Source organism: Haemaphysalis longicornis, unplaced genomic scaffold (assembly GCF_048455015.1).
Source record: "Haemaphysalis longicornis isolate Haplotype H1 unplaced genomic scaffold, Haemaphysalis longicornis Haplotype H1 scaffold_5, whole genome shotgun sequence".
NCBI lineage: Eukaryota > Metazoa > Arthropoda > Arachnida > Ixodida > Ixodidae > Haemaphysalis > Haemaphysalis longicornis.
This window is the reverse complement of record NW_027526385.1, coordinates 98,532,323-98,542,013: the sequence shown is the minus strand read 5'-3', so window position 1 is coordinate 98,542,013 and position 9,691 is coordinate 98,532,323. Positions and strand designations below refer to the sequence as shown.

Here is a 9,691-nt window from a genome sequence, read left to right as displayed (position 1 = left end):
GTTCAGATCACAAAGGTGCCCTCTACTGCGGCACGCCACATATCCCAAGCGTTTCCTCAAAAAAAAGTCCGAGGATGTACTGGTGTGGATGGACACCTATAATAGGTCTCCTCGATTTGGCTGCACTTAGTGCACCAGTTCACTAACGTGTCGTGCAAGTGCAGCGCCAGTTCTTTCAGTGCGAGTGCAGCCGTACACTAGCGCTTTCCGTGCAGCGGCCGAACTCGTGCAGCACAGCGACAAATCGAGGGCCGAAGTGCAGGTGGCACTATCTGCACTGGCAAATCGAGTGCGAGAGTGCTGCACCGCCTCAACTGGTGCAGACAGTTTAGCCTGAGGAGACCAAATGTAGATGCTCGAGAAGAGTACAGCATGCACCACTTCACAGACGGCATCATGGGACACATTGCACCCACTGGGAGTGTTTAGGAGCTGTTTTGCTGCTGCCAATGCTGGACAAGGGCTTTTGTTTCTCAGGGCCTCAAAGAGGCCATGAAGACAAAATACAACCCAGTGCAATTTGAAGGTACCAGCCCCTGATAACTCACTCAGCCACATACAGCCACGAAAGCCATTTTTCTTTACTGAAAAAAAGTGAAGGAAGCCCACACTAACGCGTAAGACGTGAAGGTAGCGAAGCTGTACGCAACATCCACGACCATCACAAAGGTTTAAGTCCACGATTGCAGCCGATTTGCTTCTTCTTTGCTGCCACGACGACGTTTGCTCCATCCTTGTTCCTATAAGTGTGAGCTTTTCTTTCTTTTGGAAGTGGTAATCATTGGGCATCCCCTTGGAGTGGCGTGCGCTGTGACGAGTCTTCCCCGTTCTGACCAAGTGTGGCCACGATTACAGCGAACGGGACGCCGGGCAGTCACCGTGAGACATGCACACACGAGCACTCGTCATTTTTTTTTTTTTATACTGCCGGGCAGTCGCCGCAATCTTGGCCAATCCCCCTAAGCGAGTATGCTTGGCTTGACGAATGTGCACAGGGACGCTGGGCAGTCATCGCGAGGCACTAGGCTTGGTTTTATTAACTGCAGGGCAGTCACTGTGAGGCTCACGTGCGCGCACTCGGCAATTTCTTGGTATTTTTACCTGCGGACACGAAAAATTGCGATTCGCTAAAGTTTCGCTGTTAAAAATTAAAGAAATACTGAGAAACTTCGAAATTTTGCACTACAGTGAAGCAATACGGGCCAGCAGTAATCAGTGTTACCAGCACATAAGCATTCAACTCGTATGATGACAGAACTAGGCGCCCCACTACAATTGCCCACTCACGTTTGTTGGTAGTGGCTCAGTCTAATATCTATTGCACAAACAAGATTCTGCAACATCGTAAAGGAATCGCCAAAACGTGGTCGGCACTGGTTCAAGTTTTCCTTACAATCCCCTTTATTTGTTTGAAACTAGCAATAAAATTGGTATCGTTATTGGGAGAATGCAGTCATTTAAGTGATCAGAAGTTGCATTGTGTTCATGGCCCCTTTAATGTTTTCGCACAAAAGAAAAGCCAAGCGATCATCAACCTCCCACTGTTGCCTGCGAAGAAAAAGATGGAGACTGAAGGAGGTGTGTGTGGTTCAGGGAACAAGCTCCGCCTCTTTTTTTTTCGTTACACATCACACAGCCTGCATCCCCACTTTATTTTCACCTTTTGTTCTCTTCAAAGCATTGTATGTACACCACAGACACAGCAGCTCAGCAGACAAAATGGCAGAAACCACAAAACTGCATCCTCGGTTCCAATAATGCATCATCGTCACGGGATGGTACGGAGGAAAAAAACACCACACACTGCACATAGAGAGAGGAGAGCACTATCACTGATGGCACACAGTCCTGGTTTTTTTTTTTTTTCTCTTTTCCAACCAAATGAAACACTCCCACCCTGACTCTTAAGAAGCAAGCTGCAAACGACAGCCTGCCATGCCAGACACACACATGCACAAAAACACACACACACTAGCGACCGAGGGAATGATCTCAGCGGGGGGAACAAAATATCGGAAGCCCGAACAGTCCACTATGGCAGTTTGTCAAGGGCTCCCATCACTACGCCTTGACCACGCATTCAGTGTTCTGTCAAGGGGTCACGAGTACAGGTGCGTCACCAAACCTAATGGACGCAACAATAGCATCACCGAGAACCACTCCGTAATGTGATCACCCATCAACATGCTTTTGATTCGCTCAAACGAATTCAGAGGTCCCAGTAATGCACAAATCAGTGCATTCAGACTCTTCTGCTTTATTTGATGAAATTTCAGGTATCTTGCCGAATTAACCGGAGTCAAGGGTACCAGTGCATGCTACTACACGCAATAAACGAGCCACCCTAAAAGTAGGTTCAACCGGAGGGCAGCGGGGTCGGAATTAAAACTTGCACCCTCATCCTGATATTAAAACTCGCACTGTCGTCACTTTTACGTCCGTCTCAACTTCTCGCCGAAAACTGCGGGGGTCATAAACACCAAGCTCGCTCGGAATGCCAGTGGCTACACAAGTCGCCGAAAACTCACAACTGAAACCCTGCTTTGGAGTGACAAAGTTCCAGAGACGGGAAAAGATAGCAGCCTGCCTGGACATACCGCTCTCCAATTTTCTTTTCTTTTTTTAAATCATAAAAGAAGCCACCAAACCTCCCTGTACTAAACACAAACACTGATACGGTAACAAGGTGGCATCACATGAAAGAGGGCACTCCATTACTCGACGAGCAGAAGACTACTCTTCAACTGACTTACTAAAAACCCCCATTCTACACTCTCATTAGCACGTTTGGAGGACCACCAAAGCTAGGGTCCTTAGTGCTAGTGCCACGACCTTAAACCCTTCAGTTTGCTCAAATTTGCCTGTACAAATTTGTTCTCACTGGTACCATTGCGCCACTTGGTACCGGCCAATTAAAAAAAAAGAAAAAAAAAAAAAGGAGAGCAGTACCTTGTCCAGTGCACACTGCCAGTACTTTGAACCAATCATGCATTGGAGTTGAGGCTTCGATCGCACACACAGTTGCGCGTAAGCGAGCAGCACAATGGGCACAGCTACACTAGAGGCACGTAATCAGAATCTATCTTCCCTACCTCCCGAATGAAGGCCAGCCAGTTTTTTAATTTGTAGGGAAGGTTTTTTTTTTTGGCACCAAACCCACTTCTCACCTGTTTGTTTTTTTTTTCTGTTCTTGCTCCTTTCTGAAAGCTGTACACCAAAACCTATGGACACGGCAAACTTCACCTAAAACAGAACTTGCGAGCCTCTGCACCTAGTCCTACTATGGAAAAACGGGAGAGGGGAGGCTACTTGGGGAGCCAATGTAAAAGTGAAGCAGAGGTGCTTTCTCGGTAAAAAAGAAAACGCAGAATACTTTTCGCGCCATAAATGCACTCGTCGAGGTTCCCCCTTCCCCCAACAGTGGCACAGGATGTCCCTTTGTCAAACGACCAAATGAGGTAAAATACCATTCAACGCCAGACTCCCTAGGCGGTGTCAATAGTCAACAATAGAAGATCTTCGAAGCGGTCATGCCAGCACTTGTTTTTCAAATGCAGTGGGTCATAGTTAAGGGGGCAGACTGATCTTAGAGCTATTTTTTTTATTTACCAACCAATTTTAATGAAACTGCACTGTGTTATAGAGTTTTTTGTGCTGATTTCAAATCTGCCATTATATTTCTTGTAGGTTGATTATATTTTGAGTTAATTAATGATTAATTGCCATTATTTTGGGTCACAGTTATAAAATAACCACTCCATACAGAATGGCAATTACCATGTGAATAGGCAGACAAATGACTAAGGAATACAACATAGGAAGAACTTTTTTGATTCAGCTATTTTTGGTCGTTTTACAACACAGGGAACTTCGCTTCTCCCGTGCTCTGCCAGAAATGGCTCGCAGGTGGTGCCAATTGAACACAAAAATAATTTTCCAAAGCCTCCATTTGAAAAATTTGTTTCCAACATTGTATGCTCCACACATTTCAGTATCAGAAGCAAAAAGAATTAGAGTTGTACCTGCTCTGGGTGCCAAGATATCTGAGGATGAAATTCTGGCTTTGCATTGCAAGAAAAGTGCCATTTCACCATCGAATTCTGCGCTAACTGAGCTGTAGAGTGCACTTTAAAATGCTATTATAATATAATAAAAACAAAATATGGTGCCTTTTGGTGAGGAAATTTACAGACTGATAGAAAAATGGCCGTGGAGGCCAAAAATGCCATTTTTGAGAAAACGCTTTTTTTTTACCGTTTTTCGGCCCCAAAGACCCAACTGCCCCCTTAACTTAGGCTCAACTGAGATGCCTTACAACAACAGAGTATGAGGGAGAGAAAAAAAAAAAGCTTATAGGAATTTTAAATTAGGCTGGAAACGTCACTTTTGTTTCCACCAAAGCACCCGTAATGTCCAACCAGTCGTTTCACAACAGAAAACAAACATACACACACACAAAAAAAAAGCTTGTTTTCCTACCAACACGAAACTTGGGCAGAGAAAAAAGGGAAAGGGAAAACTAGAGCACGAGTGAACGTAAGGAGTATCGACAAACTTCAAATCCCCACCCCAAGAAGATGCAAGCTCGTACATCACTTTCTCTACAACTGCCGAGAGGCGTCAAGTACACGCGCACACGCACACACACAGACACACACACAAGCACCCCCCATCCCCCTTCTCGTATGGGGTGCAGCAAGCGTTACCCGAAGGGGACTCAGGGCAGAGAGACTCTCTCGCATTTGAACACGCTACAGGCTGTACACTTCCACCGACAACAGTGCCTCGCTGCAGACACACCCTTTGAGCAGATCAAGGACAGTGCTTTGTGGAACCACGCTGCCTTCGAGGGAAGCCAGCCCAGCCAACAGTGCACACTGCCCCCTCTCCTCCTCCTGTTCCTTCGCCGGCATTGAGGTTGGGGGGCTATGGGAAGAAGGGGTTCCGGGTCCCTGGCCGACCCTTCGGGGATGGGTCCTCAGTCCCAGGCCCTCGCTTCCAGGGAGTTGCAACCGGGGAGGGCTCCGCTGGGGGAAACGGGCCATCTTCGAGGGATTCCCTGAGAGGCACGCTCCTTTAGGAAGGGCGAGCATTCGCTTTCTGCGAGCGAAGAGAGGGAGAGAGAGTGGATCAGCCACAGGTGTGCTTTGCAGAACCGTATAGTAGAACCCCCGTTGATACATTAAAGAAAACGCGAGGGGGAAACGTTCAATCCGATAAAACGTACCATACGGTAAGAAGCGTACTATGGGGAGTATTTAGTGTTCCCAATTGAGAGCGTAGTAACCGGGAAATTGTATGATGACAGTGAACGCATCAACGGGGTTCTAGTGTACTCGAGTCTGAAGTGACATTTAGCGACTTGCGAGAGAGCACTTGTGACAAATAGACGGTATTCGTTGAAAAGTTTAGCGGTCAATTTCTTCGCTTGGCAACACTGGAAACGGCCACAGACATGGCCGATGCGCCACGAACACGGCGTAGCCTGGGCCACTGCGGCCGCACGCCGAAGAAAAAAAAGACACCACCGTGCGTAACCTGCTCCGTTCCAATCCGATTCTAAACTGTGGCGCCAACAGAGATGTTATTAATCGCACTCACAGTGAACTCGACGCAATACTTTGGCGAAGAGTTCGTAACGTGAAACACAGTCATGTGTTTCACAGTCGTGCTTAGCACGGACAAGTGCCGCCATCCCGCGGAGCCCGACGTAATGAGTGACGGCGCACCGTGGCCTTCGCGATGGGCTACCGGCGGCACGCCGCCGGCAGCAAATCTATCGAGGCACCCTAATCGTGGAGGCCGTGGGCGCACTCACACGGTTGCATGGAGGAGAAGAGGGGTGCCTGATCTGCGGGCCGTGCGCGCAACGTCGCCTAGCAACAGACGCTTGGCCACAGATATGGCGGCGCACACTTGGTTGCCTGCATACATTCCACGCCATTGAATACCGAGGATAAGATGCGGTGTGGCTTTGCGTTACAACACGAATTTGTGAACTTGTTTGAGTTGCCACAAGTTCTGGCTCCACGTTTAACTTTCCGAGCTATTTTGCTGCCAAAATGCTTGGGAGCCCGACGATCCGGTTAAGCTGGATTATGCTGAATATGGGTGCATAATGAGTAAGGACATAAACGGGCTGTTGCCTGCAAGCATGTTCATATGATGCAAGACCATGAAAGTGCTTCTTTTGTCTAGGTTTGTCGACGAGTTATCCGCTGATGACGACAATATGCCTGAAACGTCAACATCGACTGCTCTGCAACTTTGTGTTGCAGAATCACCATACCGGCCGCAGCAAAACTGCTTCCACAGATGTTGAAGACCAACCAAGACACCAAGAGAAATTTCCGACGCATGCACTTTTCTTGTGTGTTTTTTCTGATGCGTGCCAATCAAAATGGAGCACACGCCAACGGCTAGCTGTTCTGTCAAAACTTTTCACAGACACCAGCTAGGTACGTGCACTTCTGCCAATGATTATTTACTAATTTATTATTTATTTACAGGTTACTGCTAGCCTGGATGCCAGGCTTTGAGCAGGTGTGGGCGATGATACAAGAGAGAGAGAAAAAACGGGAAACATACAAGCATAAAAATATCCTTCTAAGAGTACAACATCTTGAACCGGGAAAAAAAAAAAACTAGAAGTGCAATCGGTAGGATAACAACTACACAAGAAGACTAAATCATGTCGAATTCAACAGGGCACGAAGAAATGATGAGACATCAGGACATTGCACAACATCAGCAGGTAACAGATTCCACTCATAGCACGCACGGGGAAAAAAGGAATTTTTTAAAGACGTTTGTTTTACACAAAAATTCAGCGACTTTCATCGGGCGATTGGATCGTGTTGGGCGGCAAATGCTTGGCTGGATGTATGCTTCCTTGTCAACATAAAGTCTATCGTTATACATCAAGTAAAAAAATTTTAGCCGATCATGATAACATCGTACCGCAAGGCTTTCCAAACCGGCCATGCAGAGAACACTCGTAGGAGACGTTTTCCAGCTGTATGAACTATAAACAAATTGCGCGGCTTTTCTTTGTATGCTCTCAAACTTATTCGTATTAACTAGAATGTATGGGTCCCAGATGATTGAAGCATATTCTAATAGTGGTCTGATGTAAGTTTTGTAAGCTGGCAGTTTGGTATCCTGAGAAGCTTTCGGTAACATTCTCCTTAGGTATCAGAGTTTTCGCATTGCCTTTTTCTGAATGTACGTGACGTTAAAAGTCACTGCACATCAACTCAACCATCAATTCACTGCATTCACACTCACAAAAAACGGGAAAAAATTTCTCGGATTACCATTGGCAACACACAAGTGGAAAAAAAGCCGCACCAACCTTGTGTTTGAAGCAGAGGATGGAAAAGTTCTCCGTGTTCAGCTGACAACCTGAGTGAGGAGGAAGTGAAGAGAAGAAAAGGACGGCACAAAGTAAGTCGCCAGTCGGCACACACTGCTGAAGGCATCCTTCACTAATTTGTGACCAAAACTAAAATTAACAAAGCCGTTATTGGTTTGTCTGTAAGCTGCTGTTAGAGCTGTTTGCGACTGGTCGGCACTCTTCCACAGCTGGTTTCATGCTAGAAGGGAGATCAATGATGGCCAACGAACTGGCCAATCACACAATGCTCCCACAACATTTCCCATGTGACCGGTTTCGTGAACCTGGGCCTTTTTGAAAGGGAAGACAACTTCTGTGCAATTGCATTCTTGCAGGTAAGCAACACCCGCGGCACTCTAGCCAATTAAAGCTGAGCATATACCTGCCGGGGCAGCTCAATGGCAGAGGCATAGCACTAATGAGCACAATGTCTTTCTTTCTTTCTTTTTTCCCAAACAGCCCGGCCTTCTGATCTGATGATGATGATTCCTACTGGTTTCCCCTTTAAAGCGGGGTGATCTACCCCCCCCCCTTCCCCCCCTTTCCCCACACACACACAGGAGAGAGAGAGAGGACTACTTTTTAGCACACATCACTGGCCAATCGTAATTCACACGCGTTGGAAATGGACATTAACTCGAAAATGTGCAGCCCAAAGCAGCTACCCGCACAGTCCAAACAAAATGATGGCGTCACACGTGTTCGATGCAAAGGCGAGGGCTAGATGTTTGGATACCATCGATAAACGAGGTGAAGCTACCCAACTGCGGCACACTGCCTGAGAATAAGTGCACAGGCTGTTGCCAGGTCTGAACACTGGAGCTTCTCAAGCTATTCTTGCACACACACAGCCTGTGCTGCTCGCTCCAGCAGGTCAGTGAGCATTCCAATCGCGGACCACGAATATGAGCCCGTGGGCATCACCACAAGACATAATGGCACACAGGATTGCGTTTAGGCTGCTCCAACGGTGACCCCTTCACAATTGCCTCAGCAGCAGGCCAGTGTTTTCCCTTTGAGTTCTCATTAGCAAATGTATCAACTCGGTGGTTGCATTGAACAGACACTTCTGACTTCTCTGTGCATCCAAAGATTGCGCAGCTTCCTGTGTCGCTACACCATACGAGTAGAGTTCAGGCCGTTTTCCACAACCAATGGAGAGGCACCGACTGGGACGAACAAGGCCATCTCCACGAGACAGGGAAGAAACCGGCCAATTCTTTCCAGGACCAAAAAGCTTTCCTTAAACCCTCTGCTTTGGCCTCATTCCCCTCCTGCATAATAATCCTCATCACAGAATCCGCAACACTTCCCGCGATGGTGTGTCGTGCTGCTCAGGAGGGTGACAAAGTTCCTCTTCTTTCTTTCACTTTTCCCAAACAGTCTGGCCTTCTGATCCAACCCACATGCACAGTAGCTTAGAGCACAGGTTATATTCTGCTCACTGACCTGGGCTGGACTCGTTCGCTCTATGACCAGTTACTTGTGTTCAACAGCTGCCTTCAGACCCACTCACTACAGTCTTGGCGGCGTGACAAGAAAACTCTGCTTCAGCCCAAATAATTCATCTATTTGGCAATTAAGATCAGCCAGTGGAATCAGTCACTAGAATGGCAAACCCACAGATAAGCACGCGACTCCGAGAGTGAACACACTGCTGCTCTGGCTCCCAATACTTTGGCTCATCTGACTATGCAGTGGTGACTGCCAACATCGCTCACAAACGGCGCAAATGAACACACAAATGTGAGAAAATTCACGCATGTTAATGGAGGAAAGGGTGACAGAGGAGTCACAGTACTCAATGTTCCAGCGTCGTGTACCTTTCTCAACGGCGCAGATGAAGTGGTACTTTTCGGTGCACGCCCGCATGATGCAGCCCACTGAGGCACCAGCCATCTTGCACTTGCTGCACACCTGTGCGCAGTAAGCACAACACACCAGTCACGCCTGTTAGCACAGTCGACTGTGGCTTCCCACGGAAGGTACAGCACATGTTTTTGCAATGCCTATTTCCCTAACAAAAAACTGCTGTACTGTACTTGCTACTAAGCAATCAGGCATCAATTGCGCCGACTGGAGCCCCAGAAACTGGTCCCTACTCGGAACACACTTCTCTGCAATGCCACAAAGCAAGAACAACTATCTGTCGCTAAACCACAGTGTGAATTTGTAAGCCATCGCATGTTAACGTTTTTAAGCGCTGGCAGTTACGCAGCATCTCTGAGGTGTCCGAGTTGTCCATTGGGGGGTCAGAAGACTCCTGTAGCAACAGGACGTGTTACAGCTACAGTA

The 9,691-nt window shown here is 47.5% G+C and overlaps 1 protein-coding gene across 6 annotated transcripts in view; it reads right to left on the bottom strand.

Annotated features, from left to right (window-relative positions):
* Positions 1–1,583: 1,583 nt before the first annotated feature.
* LOC144138595 (uncharacterized) overlaps positions 1,584–9,691 on the bottom strand; it is a 59,784-nt gene continuing 51,676 nt past the window's right edge. For all 6 annotated transcript variants that reach the window (XM_077670965.1, XM_077670968.1, XM_077670967.1 and 3 more), the window contains 3 exons: positions 9,220–9,313; positions 7,355–7,404; positions 1,584–5,100 (listed from right to left, as the gene is read on the bottom strand). In XM_077670965.1, coding sequence (XP_077527091.1) covers positions 5,077–5,100; positions 7,355–7,404; positions 9,220–9,313 — 168 coding nt within the window. In that variant the 3' untranslated portion in view covers positions 1,584–5,076. The remainder of the gene's footprint in view (positions 5,101–7,354; positions 7,405–9,219; positions 9,314–9,691) is intronic.